This window comes from Sodiomyces alcalophilus (genome assembly GCF_042370955.1).
Source record: "Sodiomyces alcalophilus JCM 7366 unplaced genomic scaffold ACRALscaffold_5, whole genome shotgun sequence".
Taxonomy (NCBI): Eukaryota; Fungi; Ascomycota; class Sordariomycetes; order Glomerellales; family Plectosphaerellaceae; genus Sodiomyces; species Sodiomyces alcalophilus.
The window spans coordinates 3,939,371-3,966,158 of NW_027263536.1; the positions used below are offsets into that span (position 1 = coordinate 3,939,371).

Genomic DNA, 26,788 nt, shown 5'->3' on the forward strand with positions numbered 1-26,788 from the left:
TATAATACGATTTAATTAGCCGCTTCGTAATTCTATAATTCTATAAGGAGGTCGATTTATATATCGCCTAATATAAGATATATCGTACCTACTAAATAGATCGGTAAGCTCCCTTTAATAAGGTATAGCTTATCCTAACGCCCCCAATACCTTTCTATACTATCGCTATAGACTTTAGTATCAGACTACCCGAAATACCCTCTATAAGGATACCTTAGCAGCATAAAGGCTTTCTTTTATTTAATGCCCTCCTAACCGTTATAGATAAGTTCTTAAAGGCCTCCTTATTTATCTCTAGCTATAGCACCTATACCGCGGACGACTAGGCGTCTATACTATTTTAAGCCCTCTAGATAGTTAATTAGGGTATCCCCCGCGCAATTATCTCCGGTTATAACCCTAAGTTCTTATTAAACTTTTATATAACTCTATAAAAGGTAGCCGGAACTAAGCTAAAGTTCTTAACGGCCTAGTATCCCTAAACTAATAGTATTTCCGGGAGGAAGAACTAAACCGTTAAGATTAGGATATATATATACCCAGCAGATAACCTAAACGCCTTATAGCCGAAGGTGATTATACCCCTATAGTTTAACCTAAATAACCTCTTTAATAAGACGCTTAGCTATATACTAAATAATATACTATATAGTACTAAAACAAATAGTCCACTTAACCTAATCGGCGATATTAACCCTAAGTTTATACACGAGATATTCTAGGAGGATACGAAGCTTATTATTATAATAACATAGATATATATAAAGCGCCTATACGATAAGAAACGGCGTAATATTTAGTTTAAGCCCGGCGACCGCGTATATATCCGCCTTAGCCGCGGATACTCGCTCCTAGGTAAGGCCAGCTATAAGCTTAGTGCTTAACGGATAGGCCCCTTTAAGGTTCTTAAGTAAGTATCGCCGCTAGTATACTAATTAGATCTACCTAAGACTCTTAACGTGCACCCTATTATGAGAATTACTTAACTCTAAATAGTTAGGTTCGTAGAGATACTAGATAATAAAGGACCTATTAATATACCCGATAAGGACTAAGAGTAATAGCGGGACCTATACGAGTATTATAAGATCGAAGCTATTCTAGATAAACGGATTATTTATAAGGGAAGAGGTACGCCAAATACCGAGTATCTGATTGAATAAAAAGATTAGCCGGACTAATAGAATATCTGGATACTAGTAGACGTAATAGAAGCTCCGAATCTGGTAGAGGAATTCGAAAACCGTTAAAGAGTTTTATAGGTGCTTTACTTAGTATTAAATGGAATAAAGGAAGTTAAAAGGCCCGAGCCCGGCGAGGTTTAAAGAACTAAAGGGACCTATTTAGCCTTATAGCGGAGCTAGGCTAGAGCTAAAGAGCCGTCCCCCTTAATAACAGAAACCCCTTTAAAAGCCACGACTAGTATAGAAAGAATAATACTATCTAATCTTAAACTAATAAGAATAGAAGCCTTACCGGCTATATAGCCCTAGCGTATACGTTTATTAGTATAGCCGGCTCGAAAATAAAATATTGCCTTAGCTGCCTATAGCTTTACTATTTCCCTTTATCCTTTACCCATTATTAAGCGATTATAAGTTATTCTAACTATAATCCGCTTAATAATTCTTTAGGATTACTCCTTATTAGAACCCTTTATCAGGTATTATTCCTTAGTATATTCTTTATAGTTAGCCCCCCTTTTACTATTATCGCTTTCCGCGAACTAATACTATTACCCCGTAGCTCTAGGAGCTATCTATTATTATCCTGATTAATACCTCCTATTATAAATTTCTATATCGTCGTGTACTCTATAGACGTCTATAGATCTAAAGGCCAGGAACTCCGGGAGGAGTTTATACGTTAGTTCCGAAATAGCCGCAACGGATCAGGACTAATATTCGAGGGATATTTTAGGGCTATTACCCTATTTAGAGATAAGAATTACGTATCTTACTATCTGACTACCGCTAGCCCTTTATTTAAGTAGTAGTATAGTGACTATAAGAATATCGTTAAGCGATACCGTAGAAACGTATCGGACGCCGGATACGATAACCCCTAGAATGAACGTCTAGACCGTATAGTCTTTATACTAAAGGAACTCGCTAATAGGTGTATCACGAAAGCTAAAGCTAAAGAGATCGTGCTAGAATTTCCTTAGCTATAGTTCCTGCCAGATAACGCTAATACTATTACTTATTAGCCGTAATACGATTAGTTATTTAAATAGTATCTCGTTATAGCCTGGTATAATACCCCCCGCGGCCCTAATAGGTAATTCTTATATAGATGGGCCCCCCGGGCTGAGAGACTTGCGGTAATAGAAGCTGGCTCGCTAATACGTGTAACTAATACGCCGAATACCCGCTAAAGCCTAGCTTTCTATAGTAGTAGTATATCCGTAGAGATAATTAATAAGATTAATAAGATAACTAGTATTAGCCTCGCGTTAGCAGATACCGTAGATAAGCTGAGAGACAGAGAAATTAACCTAGAGCTATTTATTATAGCTATAAAAGAGTATTACGAGTATATCTAGTAACACGCAGCGGCTATTGAGAATTACTTATAGGTATTTCAGGAACGCCTAACTCCTATTATTCGCTTTAGTACCGATATCCTTATATAAACTAGTCTATGATTATCCCCGGTAATTACCGGTTTATCTACGCTAACTACCACAGGCACTAAACGACCTTATTAGGACTCGGAGTCGGCCGTAGCGGCTAAAGGCCTACTATTCACTATTCGTGGGGAGGATAAGATATAGATATACGTAATAAAGGCCTTCGCGAGCCGCCTTAAAGATGCTAATACTCACGTCGCGAGAGGAGACTTTAAGTATAAGGGCTATAAGCTGGCTATTATAACCTAGCGCTAACATATTATTATTATACTATTACCTATAGCTAAATTTATAATAGACTTTATTAAAGAGTATATTATTAATAACGATATATAGTAGCTAGCAGATATACCCTTCTTAATTATAATATAGCGTATAGAGACTCTTATCTAAATAGCTAAATTAGAGAATAATAGCTGCCTGGACGAAGGTAAACGCGCTATTATAGCGAATAGGTTAACTAGTAACGTAAGCTCAATTATAAACGCTATTCACTGTACCGCTGTTATCTATAACTATTATAAGAATAACTAGTATAAGGGATTACTAGCATTATAAGACTTACTCGGCGGCGAGCTTAAACACCGCAAGGATACTACTTAGCCCGAGGACGCGGAAGTTATCCTCGGGATACCTATAAAGGAATAGGGTTTACCTAATCTAGAGCCGGGAGCCCCGGATATCGAGGTTTTATAAGACCTCGCCTTATCTTTACCCGATTATTTTTCCCTTTTCTTTTTCGAGTCCTAGGTTAGTAATTATATAACAGGGGGATAGGCCGCCAAGTATACTTACTAATGCTATCAACGGAGCCCGGCGGAGTTAGGGAACTATGCTATAAGGCGCTATTATATACTATAGTTTTTTTTATATATTTAGCCTCGGCTAAAATAAAAGATTCTGACTATGTCTACCACGTATTATTAGTATAATAATCGGCCACGCCGAGTCTAAGTTAGGCCTCGTAGACCTCGAGAGAAGGGGAATCCCGCGGGATATAGGGCTTTATCTCTCCCGGGGTATATACTACGCACCACTATCCGGCACTATACCAGGACCTAAACTATATAGCTCCGGATTAGTGCTAGCACTATACGGGCACTAAACCGGTATAGCGCTAGATTAGTGCTAGCTCTATACTAGCACTAAACCTATGTAGCACTAGACCGGTGCCCGTATGATTCTAGCACTATACCTAGTATAATGCCTAGCCTTAGATGGGCCGAGATTCCCCCGTAGATATACAGAGTAAGAACATCGCCCTCTCCTTTAGGGAATCCATCCTATTAATATATTACTTATTATACCCTAAGGTTACCTTACTTAAATCCTCTTATAGGTCCTATAGTACTGGCTGGCTAGAGATATATACGGTTAGTGTATAGTAATAATACGCAGGGTGCTATTAGTAGGATATAAAAGTCGTCGCCCCCTTCTATTCTTATCTCTTAAGCTAGGTAGGGCTGCCTTTTATAGAGTTTATACCCGCTTATGCCTATTCGGCCTATATTCGGATAGTATTACCTAAACGGCTTGAATGTGTATAATCTTTACTGTATTACTTGTTAGGGTAAGGTAGATACTCCTGATCTATTAGCAAACGCTTGTTAAGAGGTTATTAACTAGCCGTAATCTTTATAATAGCGTAGGTAGTATATTATTATATAGTATCTTATTTACTATATAATCCAGCTATTCTAATAGGCTATTTACTAGGTTTATTTGACCCGTGGAGTATTAAACCTTAAAGTCGAATACCGATAATCGGTATACCCACCTAATAAGCCTTCCGTGAAGGTCCTGCGCCGGTGTGTTTAGTATACCCTTAACCGCCTAATAGTCCGTTAGCATTATAAAGGCCTATCCTATACTTTCTGGATAATAGCGCTAATATTTAACGCTCTTTATTATAGCTAATAGCTGCTGCTATCCTATACCTTATCGTTACTCTATCTCGGAAAGCTTCTACGAGAAGTAGGCGACTAGTCGCTATCCTGTTTTATACTTTTAACTTAGGATCCCGGATACGGCCTTATTCGAGGCGTCCGTCTTAACCCTTATATTTATTACCTATTACAGGTTAACTCCGTGGATATAATCTAGTAGGCACTGGATCTTCCGACTAATATATTACGTACTCGGTGGGTCGCCGCGATATTATATTTAGGTTATAAGCACCTATAGAGATACATCCTTTTCCTCCTTTTCTCCTTAGCTTTAGATAATTTAGTTATTCAGCCTCACTTTATAAATAACTCGTGACTAGCCGCTTATATATCTAAAGCTTAGCGAAATCCACGCGTTACGCAAATAAAGATAGACCACCACTTTAATCCACCTCCCCCTCGCGCACTATCACGCCTAGCGGGCCAGTCACCTAAGGGTACGGAGTGCAGGAGGGAGATTATTAACCCTTTATAGACTCAGGTCGTAACCTTAACCACCCAGATCTAAGAGTAACGGAACGCTATTAACTAGCTACGATAAGCGATATAAAACTAATAATATATAACTATGCCGCCTCTGGCTACCTTATTAGAAAAGACTATATAAGGCCCCTAACCGACTACTTCGACGTCCACGCCTAACCTAACGCCTATCTTAAATCCTTAGACTAAAGCAGTCTCATTACTATAGAAGTTTAATAGCAAACGCTTAGAGTATACTAGTTAGCTATCCGTATAAGAAACTCTTACTATATTAATATCTTTCCTAGAGCCCTCGCGAGAAATAACACTTTATTAACGCTTATCTCTATAAAGTACATCGCTATATTATTATTTCCTTTTCGGTTACGGGCGGAATTATATAACGAGATAATCGCAGACCTATCAGTATATAGTCAGACCGATGGCCGCGCACGGACCACCGATCCGAACCTATCTCTGTACGTGCGTTAAGGGATTAGTTTTATCCCTTAAGTTAAAGTCTTAGTTTAAAGTCAGCGCTTAGTTAACGAATATACTACGATCCCTTTACGGTACTAAGCTATTAAGCCTTTTCTATAATATCTGTTCCTTAACTAAACTCTACGGACTTTCCTTTTATTATAATTCTTTAACTTCTATACCTTTAAGGTAGTTAGGCCGAAGATACCACTAAGAAGGACTTAAGGAACGAGCTTCCCCCCGGGGGGAGCTAGCGAAGCGGACGCCGGGCAGGAGGCGCCCGCTATACCTAAGCTAATAATAACGGTGCCTAAGCAGGGACCGGATAAAAATAAGGGGTTAACGGATACGCTGGTTACGCTTAGTCCTAAAGATAGTGGTTTATAGGTCGATCGGCGATTTATTACTAACCCCCCGATATTAACGTAAAAGGTGTTAATTACGATGTTTTCGTAGTATCTCTAATAATAAAGCGAGATTAATCGAGTAATTATAAAGAAGCTTACCGAATGACTAGCACCCCGGCGCGATTACAAAAAACCGCTAGTATATAATTATAAGCTAATTAGAGAGTTATCCACGGTTATAGAAATCGATAATTAGTTAGTAGCGATTAAGGGTAGGAATTAGTTTAGACCTGGTGCCTAAGTGCTATAGTAAATCGAATAGGCTTTAACGAAGCTCGAATATGCCTTCTAGACGTCTTAGAGGCACTATGCTAGGAAGATCGCTAACCCGAATTAGAACGACTTTACGGCGTTTATTCGGTAAGAGTATCTATCCCGAGATATATAACGGTACTATTACTATAAGGAACTTCGTGAACTATAAATAACCGGCGATATAACGCTAATAAAACTATTCGAATAATAGGATAACTTGTATAGGCCATTAGGCCAGGAGATAGGAGGAAGCAAAGAGTATACCTACGTCTATTTTAGTTAGTTGCCTTTATATATTAAGAATAAGATATAAGAGCGGAAAACCGAATTAGACGAGGCTATAACGCTAGCTTAAGAGGTATAACTATTCTGGGATATAAGCCTTATCGATAAGCCGAGTAGTAAGCGATTAGATGCCGGTTATAGAAGGACCCTATTAAACTTATAGTATTCGGAGAGTCGCTTAAGTCGGGGGAGTACTCTAGTAACGGGTCGGCGTACACCCGCCGAACCTAGTAAGGTAGACTTAAAGGGGGCGCCCCTAACGGGTTAAAAGGCCTCGGGCTCGGACCTAGAGCCTTCGTAAGTATAGCCTAGTATACGCGGCTTTATAGGCAAGTGCTATAGCTACGGTAAAAAGGGTTATCGTTCTAAGGACTATTATAATAATAAGAAACGATAAATAACCGATAACGGGGCGGCGAAGACTCGCGCCCGCGTTAGTAATATACACGCCGTATATAACGACCTCGATAATAATATTCGGGTTAAAGAACTTTATTTATTAGGAAACGAGTCGGCGTAGGTAATAAGGGGGCCGAACCTATACCCGATAACCGGCCGGTAATCGTAGTGGGCGAGGTAGCGAGATTAATAGTAATAATAATCCGTTATAGGAAGGAGATCGAGTTTAGCGTGGACTTGGATACCTATATGTAGGTAGATATTATTAGTCCGGCGTTAATAAAATGCCTAGGGTTAAAACCGCTCTTAGAGGTTAAGACTCTAGAGATTAAAGTCTTTAATAGTAGCCTAGCGAGGGTTCGCGGAGTATATAGCCTGGCTTTCTATCTACTAGACGTAGAGGGACCGCTATGCATATTAAAAAGGGTCTTCTTATATACGGATCGCCCTAAGGGTACCGGATAATTACTACTCAAGAATAATAGTATAGGTTAAGAAGGTATTATAATTAATATAGCTTACCGAATATTCGTTTATAAGCCGATCTTAATTATTTATTTATTTATTCTTACTCTATTATCGCTTAGCTAATACTAGGCTAGCCCTCTAGGCAACAGTCCCTCTTAGATTTTAGAAGGGGGGAAAACCTCTTCGGATAAAAACCCCTTCCCCTTTATAGTAGTAATAAATTCGTTCCACGTACGTGGCCACCGCGAAGACACTATACGGCCGCTATATTAACACTATTCACATTACGAAGTCACTAATATATAAGCTCTATATTCCTTTATCTTAGTCCCTATTGTCCTTTTATATTAATTACTAAGACAGACCCTTAGTAATTAATTCTATCCTAAGCCAGCAGCCCTATCTTTAGGATTTAATATATCCTAGACCCACGTTTAAGCTTTTTACGTTATCTATAGACGGCCTTATACGTAATTATACGGTTCGTAGCTCCTATATTTCGTATAGGTCCCGCCGGGATATTTTGCGTGCTCCGGAGCGCGGTACCGTCTCTGTATACGTAAGGGCGACTAATCTACTACGGCCCTATTTACGGTAGGGCCTACCTGCCCTAGTTAACGATATAGGCGTGTCGGCCTTAGCGGTAAAGCTACCGGCGCCTATTATTAACTAGCTATAAGCCGGGCAGTAGGGCTATCAGGCCCCCCCTATTTAACCCTTATCGTGCGTGCTAAGGTAGATAAGGGTCACCCGCGAATAGGGCCGGGTAATACAAAAAGAAAAGCTTTTTACGCGCGCCCCTAGCAGGATTCGAACCGACCTAACCGCCTCGTGGTTATATACCAACGCACCACTAGTATACTATAGGGGCCGATCTTAAGTATAAACCCTAAGCTATAGGCTTATAAGGTTATCGAAAAGCGGGCGAAGGGGTATATTATATATATCGCTACCGTTACTATTATTATACCAGGGATACTAGATATAACTATTCTGTTTATAGATAACGATAAGGTGATATACGGACCAGTTACTAAGCTACTACCGGAAATCGCGGACTACCAGGACGTGTTTTCGGAGTAGGCCGCGAAGGAGCCGCCCTTACTAAAGGACGCTAAATATATAATTAACTTATAAGATAGGAAGGAACCGCTATTCGGGCCGTTATATCCTTTATCTTAAGCCTAGCTAGAGGAGCTAAAAAAGTATATCGCCGAAGGCATAGCGAGCGGTCGTATCTAATAGTCGATAAGCCCTATAGGCTTACCGGTATTCTTTATGCCTAAGAAGGATAGTAGCTTACGACTCTGCGTTAATCATTAAGGGTTAAACGCTATAATAAATAAGAATAGGTACCCTTTACCCTTAGTTAGTAAGCTATTAGATAGGCTCGCCGGGGTAAAGTACTTTTCTAAGGTGGATATCCGAGATACCTATTATAGGATCTGGATTAAGAAGGAGGACCGCTAGAAGATAGCGTTTAGAATATAATACTACCACTATAAGTATACGGTTATACTATTTAGGCTAACGAATACTCCGGCTACCTTCTAGGTATATATTTACTAAGCGTTTACTGGTTTACTAGATATATATTATATCACTTACCTTAACGATATCCTTATATATTCCACGTTAAAGGAATGGTATATAAAGGACCTAAAGAAGGTTTTAGATTAGCTTTATAAGGCCTAGCTATACACGAAACTATTAAAGTATAAGTTTTACTATAACCAAATAGACTTCTTAGGGTTTATAATAACCCGCGAAGGTATCGCGATAAACCCGAAATATATATATACGGTCGCCGAGTAGCCGGCGCCCGAATTATTCTAGGATATCTAAGTTTTCCTTAGTTTCGCTAATTTCCATAAAAGGTTTATTAAAGGATACTCTAGGGTAATACCGCTATTAACTATACTATTAAAAGGTAGTTAATCGGGTAAGAAGAAGGGACCTTTCGAGCTCCCGGATAATACTAAGCGGGTGTTTAAGTTACTAAAGGTCGCCTTTAGTTCGGCAACTATTCTACGGCACTAGAATCCAGTGCTAGACACGAGGGTTAAGACGAACGCCTCGAATAAAGCTATTTCCGGAATTCTAAGTTAGAAATATAAGACGGGATAGCGACTAGTCGCCTACTTCTCGCGGAAGCTTTCTAAGACGGAGTAATAATAGGGTATAGGGTAATAGGAGCTATTAGCCATAATAAAGAGCCTTAAGTATTAGCGCTATTATCTTAAAGGCATAGGATAGGCGTTTATAGTGCTAACGGACTATTAGGCGTTTAAGGCTATACTAAACGCGCTAGCGCAGGACCTTCGCGGAAGGCTTATTAGATAAGTATACCGGTTATTATTATTCGACTTCGAGGTTTAATATTTCCCGGGTAAGACGAACCCGGTAAATAGCCTATTAAGATCGCCGGATTATATAATAGATAAGACGTAATATAATAACGTGCTTCCTACCTTATTATAAAGATTATAATTAGTTAGCGATCTTTTAATAAGCATTCGCTAACGGATCGCGAGTATCTACCTTACCTTAACGAGTAACGCGGTAAAGATCGTATACGTTTAAGCCGCTTAGGTAATACTACCCGAATATAGGCCTAGTAAATATAAGCGGGCATAGACTTTATAGGAGGGGGCCCTGCCTAGCTTAAGAGATAAGGAAGGAAAAGGGCTATAACCCCTGTGTTTTACTAATAATACCCGGCGTGTTATTATCGCTGCTATTACCCGCTCCCGAATATAAAATATAGGGTATAAGGCGACTACCTAGTAAAGGGTCGCTAATAAGATATTGCTAACGCCTAAGGCTAAGGCTAGGGTTATTATAATACCGGATTAGTATATCCTATATTCTATAGCCAGGGAACTAGCCAGGAATAAAATAGTAGGTCGGTATACTATTAGCGAGGAACTATAAGATTTAGTTAGAGGGCTATAGACTATTAACCCGGATTATATATCCTTAATTAACAATATTCGCCGAGGCACCGGAAAGAGAGCGGGGTACTCTTTTAAAGAAAAGGATATACTATTATTTAAGGGACGGTTAGTACTACCCGTATAGGGCGCCATAAGGGTAGAGGTTCTGCAATAGCATTATCATAACCCTAGGGCTTAGCACGTAGAAGCGAATAAGACGCTTAAGCTAATTTTAAGAAAGTTCTACTAAGTAGACTTAGCGTCGGATATTTATAATTATATCACTATATATTTGGCGTATTAAGGGGTATAGGTGCTATAATATAAGCCGTATAGCTAGCTATAAACGCTGCTATTACCTATATATCCGTTCTAAGAGATTAGTATAGATTTTATTACGGGTCTACCGCCTATAAAAGGGGGCGACGGGTAAATATATAACGCTATCCTAGTATTTATTAACCGGTATATAAAATACGCTTTATTTATTCCTATATAAAAGGACCTAATAGTATCCTAACTAGCGACGCTACTATATAAGGAGATTAAGTACCGATTCGGTAGCCTAAAGGGTATAGTAATAGACTAGGATAAGCTGTTTATTAATTAGTTTTAGATAGAGTTCTGCTATAAGCGGGCGAACGCTTAGCGACTATCCACCGTATACTACCCGTAGACGGATAGTTAGGCGGAACGAATATATTAATTCCTAATTAAGTATCTATAAATGATCGCCGGTAATATAATAATATAGTGGCCTATTTAGTTATTAGAAGCAGGGTTCGCCTATAATAATAGCGAGTATTCCTTACTTAGTATCTCGTTATATAAAGCGTTATACGGGTATTATCTATATATAGTAAAGTATATTCGACCTAGGGATAATACCCGGGTATAGGGTATTTAAGAATATATTAAGAAGCTAGTAGAGGTTCGGCGGAAGGTCCGTGACTACTAGGCGCGTACTATAGAGAACTAGGCTCGGTATTATAATAAGCGCTATAAATTATAGTAGTATAAGGTAGGCAACGTTATTAGACTATCTATAAAACACTTCTGATTCCGTTAAGTGTCGAAGCTAGTACCGCGATATATTCGGGTATAAGTAACCGAGAGGATCGGCGAATAGGCGTATAGTGTCCGCCTTCCTACGTAGTATATAAGGATACACGATATATTCCCGGTATCCTTATTAGAACCGTGGGAAGACCGAGTAGCCGTAGAGCTATCGGCGAAGGATCTCCCGCTTCTAGAGGAGGAGTAAGATAAATAGGAGGTAGAAGATATTATTAGTTATAAAGAAGAATAGGGAAAAACGTTCTATCTTATAAAGTGGGCGGGTTAGCCGGTAGAATATAACACCTAGGAACTAGAGGACTACCTAGAAAACGCTCTAGGAATCTGGAAAAGGTACTAGAAAGATAAAAAGTATATATATAAGAAGTGAGACGATTATAAGATAGTATAAGGCGCCGAAGGGTTATTAGATATAAAATAAGAACTTAATTATAGGTTATAATAACCTTTTCCTTTAACAGTAACTAAATAAACGGGGTTAAGCCCCGATTAGTCCTAAATTCTAAACTATTAGTATAAAGTTTAACGCTATTTCGGGCGATTATTACTAGCGATTACTTAGCGAAAAAAAGAAAGAATTAATCACTAAAACTATAGAAATCGGTCTCCTCATCGATATTAGCGGTATTGTCATTAGGAGCCGACTCGATAACGGGGGTATAACGGCTAGGGGTGCGGATACGACGATAAGGAATGTCTTCCTTATTAGAGGACGTAAAAGCCGGCGGCGTGTACTTAGTATCGCTAGGGGGAGCCGGGGTGTTAGTAGCCGATAAGGCGGTAGATGCTTAGCGACGAGTAGGATAGCGGTGATAAGCCGCGGCCGGATAAAAGGCGGGCTTAATAGCCTTATTAGAGCTATTAGTAAAAGGATTATCGTCGCTATTAACGGTAGTATAACTATAGCGAGTGGCCGCTAAGCGACCGGTAAAATAACGAGCTAAAGCAGGGTATCGGGGATTATTAACGGCCGCTAAGAGGTTAGCGAGCCTATCTAAAGATAGAAACGCCTTAAGGCCTTAAAGGTGGTCTTTACGGTTAAATAGGCGGTAACCGTTTATCGCTAAATCCTTAATAAAAGAAATAAGCGACTTAATATCGCGTAGGTCGCCCTTATAAAGAGGACGGGTTTAGTTCAGTAACGCCGACGCTTAGCGTTATTAATACGACTAAGACGGTATATAAAGTTAACCATTATTATAGAATATAAGGACAAAATCTCGTCTAAAATTAGTATCTACGACTATTAACTATTAGAATATAGCCGAACGGTCGGCGATTAAGAAACTTATATCCTTAGCGGTAAGCTTTTTCTTACTGCAGTCTATAACCACGCGGAACTATTTATAGGCCTTAGAAATACGCTTATAAGACCGGCGCCGAGTTATCGGCGTTAGATTATTATCTATTATATAAATACGCTTACTGCTATTTTATAGTAACTAAGTAGCACCTAGTATAAAGTCCGGGATCTAGTAACTAATTAGTATAGGAAAAATGCTAAAGGGTCGGCGAACCTATAACGATATATTATTAATAGCCACGGGCGTATGCGATATAATAGCTACCGCCGGTGCCGTTATAGGCCTTATTAAGGTAATCGATACTAATATAAGCGTTTAGTCAGGATATATAAAATAAACAGGGAGCGTTATCCCTAATAGCCGATTCCTACCCGTTAGCAGTATTATATTATAGCTTACGAAGAGCTATAGTAACTTATAAATTAACCGACGATATAATAGCGACTAGTCGGCGTTAATAATAATAACGTTAATAATAATAACGTTAATAATAATAACGATAATGATAATGATAATAGAATTAAGATAGGTAAAATAATCGCTATGCGGTCGGCGATTATAATAATAGAAGATGGTTATAGGAGGAAGATCGAGAGCTATAACGAGAATTACGCTAAGGAACTATATACTCGTCCTAAACGGTTACCTAGGGCTAGGTATAATATCCGCGAAAGCTTAGATAACTATAGGTAATAATAAGAAGTATCGCGGAGTTTCTATAGTAATATTCGGATAGGTTATAAGGTATAGGGTCGGCGATAGAACGCTAATAAGCGGGTGAAAAAAGGAGCGGCTACTCTTTTTTCCTACGGGTTTTTACCAAGGGCTTATATAGAACCAGATAGAGATAATTAATCGCGATAAACGCGTAGTTAAAGGCATTACGATAATACGAGTCTGCGGGACTAGACTCGTTATAGGGGGGGGCAGTGTAACGAGATAATTATAGACCTATCGGTATATAGTCGGACCGATAGCCGCGCACGGACCACCGATCCGAACCTATCTCTGTTCATGCGTTAAGGGATTAGTTTAATCCTTTAAGTTAAAGTCTTAGTTTAAAGTTAGCGCTTGGTTAACGAATATACTGCGATCCCTCTACGGTACTAAGCTATCGAGCCTTTTCTGTGATATCTTTTCCTTGACTAATGTCTACAGACTTTCCTTTTGTTATAAATTAACGGCTAATACGATGCTAAAGACTTCCTTAACTACCTTAACCATATATATAAAGATATTAATAAATAACCTTATATAGCTAACGTCTTAGGGATACTATAGTAGTATAATATCAGGGATATTCCGTTTAAGGAAGTCGGATAGGCACTTTAGAGGCGTTAAGGAATATATTAAGGATCCGGAACCGGACCTAAGGTTAACCCTAGGGATATTAGGGCCGAGTTATGTTTTAAGAATATTAAGCTGGCCTAAGACCTATAGTCTTAAGGCCTTAGGTTATTATAAGTCGATCCTAGGGAGGATAGTCACTGGTCCTTAAGTAGGGTGTTTCCTGTTAAGTCCTGTGTTAAAGGGGCTTAACTAATAATCTTATAATTATTTCCCCCCTAAGGTTAGCTTCGTGACCTATAATTGTTATCGTCTTAACGACTCTCTTTACTCCTTGTATAAAACCTAAAATATTTTATTTATTCTAACCGTTTACGGGTATAATAACCGTTAAGAGTTTAAAAGACTTATTATTTTTTAAATCCTATTATCACCCCCTAACTAGCACCTAAGATACCCCCTAAGCGCACTACCACTATTCGTACCCGGGATATTTCCCCTTTTAGCGAAGGAGCCGAGGCCAGGCTATTAGGCGCTAATTATAAGTAATCCCTTACGCCCGAGTTAAAAGAAGAAGAAGATAATAACCCCGAATTCGATATTAAAGACCTTAAGAGCCGCCCCCCTGGTATACTATTATTAGCGGAACTCGATTTCCTGACTAAGCACTATAAGAACTATTAAGCGCGCGAGAAGAAGGAGAAGCGCCTCTTTACCCTCTAATAAGGGAAGGACCCCGATACCTGTTAATATATCCCCTAAAGGGACTCCCGTAAAAGCTAGTGTAAAGTCCCGTAAAAGCTCCCCGAATAGGACGGGTAGTCCTATAACTCGTTCTAAACGTTTATTACAGAAATCAAAGAGCGCTTTATACATAATAAGGTTAAGCTATGCGAAGCAGAGAAGATCTATCTTACCTTTACCCTGGTTTTTAAAGATTATAAAATCCCGATAGCGTGCCTACTATAGGCGCGTCTATAGAAAGACTAAAGGTGTTACCTAGGAGGACTTTAAGACCTTGCTAACTAGATAGTTAGTCGATAATAAGACCTATAAGATATCTATAACTAAGAAGCTATTCTCGGACTGGACTATATAAAAGCCTAACTAGACTACGCTAAGTTTATCGATAGGCTTAACTCGTTATTTAATAGGTTATCCCTACCCTTTCCCGATAAGTAGCGTATATAGTTAATCTTAATAAAGCTTAATAAGCCGCTATATAATTAGATTATAATAGCCGGTATCCCTACTAATAATAAGGTATTAGGTGTTATAGCTTAATAGGCAGAGATTACTCATTTATATAAGAATTAAGAAAAAACGCCCCGGAATAATCGCCTACGGTATCCCCGCGGCGAGAAGCGTGGATATAATCCTAATAAGGCCCGCACTATAACTATTCGCCCCTTTATACCTCCCTCAGGTTTCGTGGAATCGATTAAAATAAACGATATAGAAGCCCCCGGGCCTCCTAAGAGGCGTAATAATAATAGCGTTATATACTATAGCTATAATAAAAAGGGTTATTACCGGAATAAATACCCGAAGGAACCCCCTAAGTTAGGTTAGTTATTAGGATACTCTACTAATTAGAACCCGAATAACCTACCGGTTAATTCGCGGTATCCCGTTATTAGATAGGCTTAGGACTAGGAAAGGCCGCCGTCTTAGCCGTTCTTTACTAATAAGGGCGCGATTAAGGCGAAATTAGAGTTACGTTTAAGTAGCGGATAGGGCCGCCGGAGCGCCAAGCTTAACGGAGGCGCCGAGGTTAACCAAATCGCCTAAAAGGCCCTGCCTCCCGACTATAGTGTTTTAGGATTACCGAAAAGACTTAGATAAGTTATCCCCGGGGTTAATATATAGTTTATCGGGTCCTTTAGGACGTATATTAAGGATATAGATAGTTAGGACTAAACCCGGATATATCTGATTAAGTTCGAGGTGTTACGAGTTAACCTCCTAAAGGTATAGTTCCGGTACTAGGCCGGAGCCGCTAATTAGAATATATATCCGATGCTCGGACCCCGCGCTGCCCTTACCGAGGATACGTATAAACCTAGTAAATCCTCTACTTCCTTATAGACCTTTTCCTTTCCTTTCCCTAATTCTAGCTAATATAATTATTCGGCCTTACTTAGTTTAATTAACCTATCACTAGCCGCTTATATAGCTAGAATTTAGCGAAACCCACGCGCTGTGTTAGTATAGCCTTAGATACGAACGCGCCGTTAGGTGACGGCGGTCCTATAAACCCCGCTAAACTAGCTAAGTGGATAGATACAAGGATCACCGAAGCTATTAATACGACGCTTAGGCCCTTATAAGAATAGATGGCTTAATAACGAGAGCTGCTTTAATAACTTATAAACGGTCTTACGAACGCCTAGGCCCCGTAGTAACCTACTCGTAACCTCGCGTCTCCTTTAGAGGGAGCCCTTATGAATATACCCGCGGAGTTCATAGCAGGCCCTCTTACCCTGGCAATCTTTACTCCCCCTTAAATTAAAGTCCCGTAGGAACTATATCCGTTATATATTAAGCCTTTACTATACCCCACGAAGTTTAGTAGAAGATAAATAGAGTACGCTACTTAGTCTTAGTTGATACGTGATTAGCTTTAGCTAAATAAACACTTATTTAATAACTAAGCCGAAATATAGTATTATATTAACTTATTCCTAGAAAGGAGTGCTTAGTAAGTGGTATTAGCCTTTTACGCCGCTAAAGGGCCGGGAGGTACCCACGACCTAGAATCGTTTATTACCTACCTAGACCGTATATATAAGGACTAGAACGAATAGCCTTACGCGGCCTTTATATTACATTCCCTTAGATAGCGTAAGGAATAAACCTTAGCGTAGTTCTTACCGAAATTCGAGAAGCAGATTATTTAAGTAAATAGTAATAAGTAAGTAGACTTAGCGAAGATTATATTCCTTAATAGAGCCCTAAGCTAGAAGCTATATAGCACCTTAGTTACCGCGAAGTTACCCTATAATTACCCGAGCTAGGTCGCTAAGGTCTAGAGTATCGCCTAGAAGGTAAAAGGCCTATACCTAACTAGTCGTAATATTTATATACTAAATTAAACCCGGAACTAAGAGACCGATACCGATAAAAATATTATAATAAGCGGGATTAACTAGGTCCGGCCCGATACAACTATACACTAACCTCGCGATAGCCGAGAGTGCTAGGAGTATAGGAAGAGGGGATATATCCGTGTAAACTATAAGTCCCGGGTTAAGGGCTCGAAGGCTAAGGGCGCCCGCGTAGTAAAGGTTTAGGCCGAGGATAGCGATATTAAAGAAAGGCGAAGCCGTTACTATGCTGAACGGCTCCGCGTAGGGCTAAAACAAATAACCAACTAATAGGCTAGCCGAAGGGAGTGTTAGGCTCGTCACGGGTCCGTATCTAGAGCTAAAGGGCCCCGAGGAGACGGTCGCCGCGCCTTTAGAAGGGTCGGCTATGGTCCGATTAGGGGAACGGATAGCTATAGATAGGTAGGCGGGCCTACGGTCGGCTCTTCTGGATCGTCTAGATATCCGAAATAGGAAGGATAATATAAATCATAATTATAATAGGTGATAGGTAACGATTATAAAAGATCAGATAAAAAGCTAGCTAGATATAGTGGGTCTATTCCGAAGAATAGCCGTATATAAGACTAGATCTCTGGGACCGTGTACGTGGTTATATAATATCCATAACGTCTAGACCCGGAACACTGGTCTACCCCTCTATAATCGGCCCTAAATTATTAAGCCACGCCTCGTGGTCTTAATAATTTTAACACAAACATAAACAGTAACCGTCCTAAATATATCTCTATTACCCTGATTAGGGTATCCATAAGCTATCCTTCTTTTCCTCGTGCACGTATTCCTAAAGACGTTAATCTCTTAAAGACGCGGGCTTAAAGGACGGTGACCTCGAAGGTATAGAGGTGACCTTATTATAGAGGGGCAGACCCGTGTTCCGGGTCAGGATGTTGGATATCACGTGACCACGTACGCGGTCCTAGAGATCTGGTCTTGTATGCGGCTATTCTACGGAATAGACCCACTATATCTAGCTAGCTTTTCGTCCGATCTTTCACGATCGTCACCTATCACCCATCATAATCATAATTTACATCATCCTTCCCTTTTTAGTTATCTAGACGATCCAGAAGAGCCGACCGTAGGCCCGCCTGCCTATCTAGCTATTCGTTCCCCTAATCGGACTACTGCCGACCCTTCTAGAGGCCCGGCGACCGTCTCCTCGGGACCCTTAGCTCTAGATACGGACCCGTGACGAGCCTAACCCTCCCTTCGGCTAGCCTATTAGTTGGTTATTTGTTTTGGCCCTAGCAGAGCCGTTCTATATAGTAACGGCTTCGCTTTTCTTTAATTAGTGCTCGGAGGCGGATATAATCGGTGCCTAGGAGGTCCTGTTTATCTGATTAGGGTAACCGATAGTACACGAGGGTAGTTCCGGCCTGCCTAAACGAACGGCCTATTAACACGTTATTGATTAGCGATACGGTCACGGTTTCCTTTATTCTGTTTTAAGCCTTCGGTTTTGAGTCTTCGAGTTTTAAGTCTTTGAGTCTGGAGCGTTTTGGATACGATATAGCTTCGGATACGATACGGTACGGCTCTGGTTGGTCCTCTAATAACGGGCGAAGGGCTCTAGAAAAGGCCTAGAAGAATATCGCGTTACGTGGGCACTAGAAGAAGAGGTCCGAAAAAAGAGTCTGTTTTAAGTTTATGTTCTAATTCCGGTTACGATATAATAATAAAAACACTAAAAATAATATCCCCGAGCCCGAGTCTCCGGAAAAGCGATCCCGATAGTGCTTCGGAAGAGTAGAGGCTGCCTGCTTATTGTTTAAGCTATAATCTATCCCGACGCAGAGACTGCCTGCACACTAATAGTCTAATCCGACGCAGAGACTGCCTATAGATTAATAGTCCTAAAGATCCGGTTCGACGGTCCCGAGTACCACAGATCCGGAAGAGCAGAGACTACCTGCTTAGAAAGAATAGTCTAATCCAACGTAGAGACTGCCTGTATATTAATAGTCGAATATAAAGAGGAAGACGCCTTGGCGTCGTGGAAAGAGGAGGATATATACCGGTGGCCAGGGTTAGAGCCGCGCGTGGGATATATTCCTGTCCCTTTTGATCGGGTTAACCTCCTGTTTTAAGGTCCTCGCGAGAGTCGCGCTGAAGGCGTGCGAGGCAGCCCTATAAGAGCTTTATTCCTTAAGGTCCTGCCGCGATAGTCACGATATCTTTTTACCGTTTGCTTCCCGTTTATCTGATCAGACTAACGGTGACGTTGTTGTATATGGGCAGCCTACTATTCCGGGTAGTCCATATAGCCCGAGCCGAAGCAGTAGTCGGAAGAGCCGCCGCCGCAGTAGAAGTACGACTCCACGGCAGAGTTAGGAAGAGAGTCCCGCCGCCCGGCACGTTCCTATTTATCTAATTAGGTGCTATTCCTGCGGTTAGGAAGGTTACCGTCGGCGTATGTGCCCGAAGAGCCCCGTTGGCTCCGTGATCCGGAAGAGCTATGATAGCTCCGCGCTTTAGAAAGACTGGCGCGTTAAGTCCGTTGATCCTGTGGTAAAGAGCTTCTATGCTAGCTCCCCTGCCTCCACCGATCCCGTTAGCTCTATGGTTCCGAAGAGTCCTCCCGTGGACTCCGTGATAAAGGAGCCTACTGCCCCTCCCGCCGTTCCTCTGGTCTAGAGTCCTCCCGTGGACTCTATAAAGGTAAGCCCTATTAGCTCCATAGTCCCGAAGACTCCGCCTGCTGCCGATCAGATTATCGGCATTATCGACTTCGTGACGGAAGATCGGGTAGGTAAATCTATTCCCACCGATTAGCCTATCCCTATTCCTATTCCTACTAATCGGGTAAACGAGTCTATTCCTACCGATCGCCCTATTCCGCTTATCCCTATTCCGCCTACCGACCTGCTTTCCTTTCTACCTCCTAACTTCGAGATTAGTTGCCCGGACTAGTATAGGCGTTACCTTAATCCGTACTTCCGGGAAGAAATCGAAAAGATCTTTAGAGACTCCCTTAAAGCTACGCTCCGAGAGGTATATATGCAGATCGATAAGCTGATAGCAGAAGCGATCGAAGAGGCGCGAGCAAGAGCAGAGTCGTCGTGACGGGCGTTAATATTATAGAGGGGCAGACCCGTGTTCCGGGTCTGGACGTTATAGATATCACGTGACTATGTACGCGGTCCCAGAGATCTGGTCTTATATACGGCTATTCTTCGGAATAGACCCACTATATCTAGCTAGCTTTTCGTCCGATCTTTCACGATCGTCACCTATCACCCATCATAATCACAATTTGCATTATCCTTCCCTTTTTAGCTATCTAGACGATCCAGAAGAGCCGACTATAGGCCCGCCTGCCTATCTATAGCTATTCGTTCCCCTAATCGAACTACTACCGACCCTTCTAGAGGCCCGGCGACCGTCTCCTCGGGACCCTTTAGCTCTAAATACGGACCCGTGACAAGCCTGACTATCCCTTCGGCTATATTAGTTAGTTATTTGTTTTGACCCTAGCGGAGCCGTTCTGTATAGTGACGGCTTCGCCTTTCTTTAATTAGTGCTCGGAGGCGGATACAATCGGCGTGGGGGGATTTCATCCATCTTCCTGCGCTCAAGGGTAGTTCCGGCCTGCCTATACGAACGGCCTGACAACGCGTTATTAATACGATACGGTCACGGTTTTCTTTGTCCTCTTTTAAGCCTTTGGGTCTTCGGTTTGAGTCTTCGGTTTTGAGTCTGAGTCTTCGAGTCTGGAGCGTTAGGATACGATACAGCTTCGGATTTTAAGTCTTGTTTTGGATACGATACGGTTCTGGTTAGTCCTCTAATAACGGGCGAAGGGCTCTGGAAAAGGCCTGGAAGAATGTCGCGTTACGTGGGTACTAGAAGAAGAAGAGGTCCGAAAGAAGACGATTCTGTTTGGAGTTCGAGTTTTGATTCCGGTTACGATATAACAACAAAAACGATAAAAACACTATATACGAAAACACCAAAAACAGTTTCCCGGGGCCCGAGTCTCCGGAAAAGCGACCCCGATAATGCTTCGGAAGAGCAGAGACTGCCTGCTCGTTAGCAACAGTCAACTAACACCATCCCGACGCAGAGACTGCCTACATACTAACAGTCTCACGGATCCGGTTCGACGGTCCCGAGTACCAGGGATCCGGAAAAGCAGAGACTGCCTGCTTAGAAAGAATAGTCCCCCGAACCGACGCAGAGACTGTCTGCACACCAACAGTCACAATACAAGAGGAAGACATCACGACGGCGATATCGTGGAAAGAGGAGGATACGATACCGGGACGGTCAGCCTCCTAGAGGTGGTTAGAGCCGTGCGTGGGATACGTTCCTATTCCTCTTGATCGGGTTGGCCTGTTGTTTTGAGGTCCTCGCGAGAGTCGTGCTAAAGGCGTGCGAGGCAGCCCTGCAGGAGCTATACGCTTAAAGGGCACGCGATATCTCTTTGCCGTTTACTTCTCGTTCGTCTAATTAGACTAACGGTGACGTTGCTCGTGGGCAGCCTATCGAAGGTAGCCGTAGCCTAAGCCGAAGCAGTAGTCGGAAAAGCCGCCGCCGCGGTAGAAGTACGACTCCACGGTAGAGTTAGGAAAAGAGTCCCGCCGCCCGCCTAGATCCTATTCGCCTGATTAGGTGCTATTCCTGCGGTTAGGATAGCCACCGTCGGCGTATGTGCCCGGAAAGGAAGAGCCCCGTTGGCTCCGTGATCCGGAAAAGCTCCTGTGATAGCTCCGCGCTTTAGAAGAACTAGCGCGTTAAGTCCGTTAATCCCCTTATTCCGGCGCCGAGCTCCCGTGTTAGCTCTATTACGCCCGAGGCAAAAAGCTCCTATGCTAGCTCCCCTGCCTTTTCCTCCGTCCTACCTCTTTTTCCCTCTTCCTTTTCCCACCTCCCTTCCCTTTTTCCTTTTCCTCTTTTCCCCTCCACCTATTCCTTTACCTAATTAGGGTAACAGAATTATTTTCGGAAGCAGAAATCGTGTATAGAGTCCGTGGGAGCTTCTTCTAGTTCCTAACGGGGGCCGCGTCTTTTAATAATCCTGGGTTTAAATCTAGGGCCGCGTTTTCCTTTAGATTACGCCCTAAAGCCGGATTTCTTTTTTCCGAAGCTACTCCGTTAACCTGATTAGGATCTATTATTTCTGCCTTTCTTTTTATTATTTTTAGGTTATTTAGAAAGCTGCCCTCGAGGGGGACCTCTTTATATAGCTTTAGGGCTAATAGATAGAGTCCTGCCCTCCCCCGATTTCACCCTCTTTTCTTTTCTACATAAAGACCCTGATCGCGAGCCTGTTCTTTATATAGAAAGCTATACGCGTAGGAGCTTCTTTGTATAGCTTTAGGGCCGATAGATAACTAGGCCCGGGGCCTAGCCTATAAGTCTATAGGAGCCTGGCGATTTTTTAGTTTTTCTTTTTACCTTTTCTTTAGACTATATCTTTTATAGTTCTTTACCTTTTCTTTTACTCGTAACCACGTTAGCCTAATGAGGATAAGCCGAATCGAATAGTGCCGATTTTAATTAATTTAGCCTACTAGTTATTAAGCTATTATTAGTTAGTTTAGTGGTACGCGTTAGATCCTGATCTTTACCGTCTTCGAAGCAGATTACGTGCCACTAATCCTGCCTACTCTTTTTAGATCTTAATCCTGCTTACTGTTTTCTGCCGGCAGAGTTACTATTAAGCTTTTTTTTATTTTTCTCTCTTTTTCCTACTCTTTTACTACTTTTCTTTTTCCCGATATCTTTATTCCTCTAATTAGCCTAAGCCTAATCCGCCTACTTATAGTTAATCCGATTATAATCCTGTTAATCCGATTAATCTAGTTAATCCTATTTATCCTGCTACCCTTCTTTTTCCTGCTCCTTTAAGCCTAGCCACGATACTACCGCCTTAAAGAGTCCTACCGCGATTCCTGCCTTTAACGAACCGACTTACCTCCTACGTGCTATACCACGCCATGAAAAGATCCGACCTATATACTTTACGCCTACGAACTAAAGTAGACTACCTGCCTTAATCTAGGTAGTAGAAAAAGATAGATATACTCTATAAAAGACGTAGGAATACTAAGATACCTTTATATAGGCCCGTCGCTTATAATATTCCTATAGACCCCGAGAATATATAGTTCCGAAATCCTGACTAGTCTATAGACCTCGAGACTCTTTATTACCTACTCTTATAAGGTACGCCGTTAATTCTTTTATCACGATCTTCACGGTAATTACCTGGTTCTGCGTTTTATATCGTTAATCTTTTATTCGGGCCGCCGCCTATTTATTACCGCCGCTGCTATGTTACCTTATTCTTATAGTTATGACCCGGAACTAAAAAGGCCGCTGCCGCCTACCTTATATACGTTCACGGTTATATCTTTTACGTTATAGTCTTCTTAAAGACTACGCTAAGGCCGCCGCCTATTTTACCGCCGTCTATTACTATTACCGCCGCCGCCGCGTTACTTATTCCTATAGTTACGACTAGGAACCGAGGAAGCCGCCCCCGCCGCCGCCTACTCTATACGCATAAAGGACCTATAAGGTCACCTCTACGTCTTTAAGGTCACCGTCCTTTAAGCCTGTGTCTTTAAGAGACGTCTCTAGGAATATATATACGCGAGGAAAGAAGGACTGCTACTATGTGTAGCTAAAAGAGGAGCTATATAGGACTACTTATAGATACCCTGATTAAGGTAATAAAGATATATTTAGGATAGTGTATTACTTTTATTTATAATAAAATTATTAAGACTACGGGGCGTGGCTTAAGAATTTAGGGCCGATTATAGAGGGGTAGACCCGTGTTCCGGGTCTAGATATTATGGATATCACGTGACTATATACGCGGTCCTAGAGATCTGGTCTTATATACGGCTATTCTTCGGAATAGACCCACTATATCTAGCTAGCTTTTTCTTTAATCTTTTACGATCGTTACTTATCACCTATTATAATTATAATTTATATTATTCTTCCCTTTTTAGCTATCTAGACGATCTAGAAGAGCCGACCGTAGGCCCGCCTACCTATCTATAGCTATTCGTTCCCCTAATCGGACCACTACCGACCCTTCTAGAGGCCCGGCGACCGTCTCCTCGGGACCCTTTAGCTCTAGATACGGACCCGTGACGAGCCTAACTATCCCTTCGGCTATATTAGTTAGTTATTTGTTTTAGCCCTAGCGGAGCCGTTCTGTATAGTGACGGCTTCGCCTTTCTTTAATATCTTTATAGGTGGATTTACCTCTAGGGCCGAGGGATTTTTAATCCTGGTTTTCCTTACTGTTCTCCTCCCTCCTCCTCCCTCCTCTTACCTCCCTTCCTTTTCCTCTTTTCCCTTTACCTGTTCCTTTATCTGATTAGGGTAATAGAATCGTTTTTGGAAGTAGAATTTAGTCGTGGAGTCCGTGGGAGCTTTTCTAGTTCCTAACGGGGGCCGCGTCTTTTAATCGACGGGGGCCGTGACTATAGCCTTCGTGGATTCGTATCTAGGGTCGCGTCTCTTTTGGATTACGCCCTGGAGCCGGATTTTTTTTTCCTAAAGCTGCTCCGTTGACCTGATTAGGATGTGTTGTTTCTACTTTTCTTTTTGTTTTTATTTTTAGGTTATTTAAAAGCTGCCCTCGAGGGGGACCTCTTCGTATAGCTTTAGGGCCGATGGATATAAAGTCCTGCCCTTCCCCCGATTCCACCCTACCCGATTTTTATTCCCTTTTTTTGTACACGAAGACCCTAATCTAGCCTATTCTTTATATGGAAAGCTATATACCGTAGGAGCTTCTTCGTATAGCTTTGAGACTGATGGATAACTAGGCCCTGGGCCTAGCTTATGAGTCTGTGGGAGTCCTGCCGATTTTTTAGCTTTTCTTTTCACCTTTTCCTTAGACTATATCTTTTATAGTTCTTTACTTTTCTTTTACTCGTAACCACGTTGGCCTGATTAGGATAAGCCGAATCGAACGGTGCCGATTTTAATTAATTTAACCTGCTGGTTATTGAGTTATGGTTGGTTTAGTGGTACGCGTTAGATATCTTCGTCGTCTATTCAAAGCAGACCACGTGCTACTAATCCCGCCTACTCTTTTTAATCCTGCCTGCTATTTTCTGCCGGTAGAATCACTATAAGCTTTTCCCTTTTTCCTCTTTTTTACTCCTTTTACTACTCTTCTTTTCCCTATATCTTCGTTCCTCTGATTAGCCCGAGCCTGATCCACCTACCTATAGCTAATCCGATTAATCCCGTTAATCCTGCTCTTCTTCTTCCTGTTCCTTTAAGCCCGGCCACGATTCTGCCGCCTCGAAGAGTCCTGCCGCGATTCCTGCCTCCGACAAACCGACCTGCCTATATGCCGTGCCACGCCACCGCTAAAAAGATCCGACCTGCGTGCTTTACGCCTACGAACCGAGAAGTGGACTGCCTGCCTTAATATATAGGCAGTGGAAAGAGATAGATATACTCTGCGTCGCCTGGTTCTGTGTTCTGCGTCGTTAACCTTTTACTAGGGCCGCCGCGTTGCCTTATTCCTTGTTACGGAACCGAAGAGGCCGCCGCCGCCTACCCTGTATGCGTTCACGCTTATATCTTCTACGTCACGGTCTTCTCGAAGACTATGCTGGGGCCGCCGCCGCGTTGCTTATTCCTATGGTCACGACTAGGAACCGAGGAAGCCGCCGCCGCCGCTACCTGGCTTAAGCACGAAGGACCTGCGAGGTCACCTCTATCCTTAAGGTCACCGTCCTTTAAGCCCACGTCTTCGAGTCTTTAGGAATACCGCACAAGGAAAGAAGGACTGCTACTACGTGTAGCTGGAAGAGGTGGACGATACGGAAGCTATTGCTGTATAGGCTGCTTATGGATGCCCTGATCAGGGTAATAGAGATATATTTGGGACGGTTGTTTGGTTATTGCTTTTGTTTGTGATGAAATTATTAAGACCACGGGGCGTAGCTTGATAATTTGGGTCTGATTATAGAGGGGTAGACCCGTGTTCCGGGTTAGGATGTTGGATATCACGTGACCACGTACGCGGTCCTAGAGATCTGGTCTTGTATGCGGCTATTCTTCGGAATAGACCCGCTATATCTAGCTAGCTTTTCGTCCGATCTTTCACGATCGTCACCTATCACCCATCACAATTATAATTTATATCATCCTTCCCTTTTTAGTTATCTAGACGATCCAGAAGAGCCGACCATAGGCCTGCCTGCCTATCTAGCTATTCGTTCCCCTAATCGGACCACTGCCGACCCTTCTAGAGGCCCGGCGACCGTCTCCTCGGGACGAGTACCGGTATCCCGCAGAACCCTGCCTGGTATCTAGTATAGGCCTTACCCATTTAGGATAGGTTGCCAAGGGATATTTTCGTATACGAAATTAGACTCTGGGCACAAGGTCCCGGTACATCGTAGAGTCGCGGACATAGAAGGGATAAACCATTATACTAAGTAAGTAAGAGGATTTAAAAATAATCGAAATCCATATATATTATAAGAGATATCTAAAACTATTACCTCGACTAGTATAGCTATCCTTTATTTCTATATCCTAGAAGGTAAAATTATTAAGTCTATAGCTATTAACTAGCCTCCGGTTACGACGGTTAAATCCAACGCTCGCTGCCCAGCGCCTACTAGTTTAAGGGCGGTGGCTTAAAGATTAGGGGCAGGGCCGGTCTATACACCTGCTATTACGTCCCGGGAGGTATATACTAGGTATCCGACCACTATATTTAGCTAGGAGGATACCCGAGAGATACTTAT

The 26,788-nt window shown here is 41.9% G+C and overlaps 1 protein-coding gene across 1 annotated transcript; it reads left to right on the plus strand.

Annotated features, from left to right (window-relative positions):
* Positions 1-21,046: 21,046 nt before the first annotated feature.
* Positions 21,047-21,415, plus strand: ACRALDRAFT_211977 (uncharacterized protein; the record flags this gene model as incomplete). Its single annotated transcript, XM_071023811.1, has 3 exons — positions 21,047-21,131; positions 21,247-21,315; positions 21,396-21,415. The coding sequence occupies 3 exons, from the start codon at positions 21,047-21,049 to the stop codon at positions 21,413-21,415; spliced, it is 174 nt and encodes a 57-aa protein (XP_070874267.1).
* Between the last annotated feature and the right edge of the window lie 5,373 nt (positions 21,416-26,788).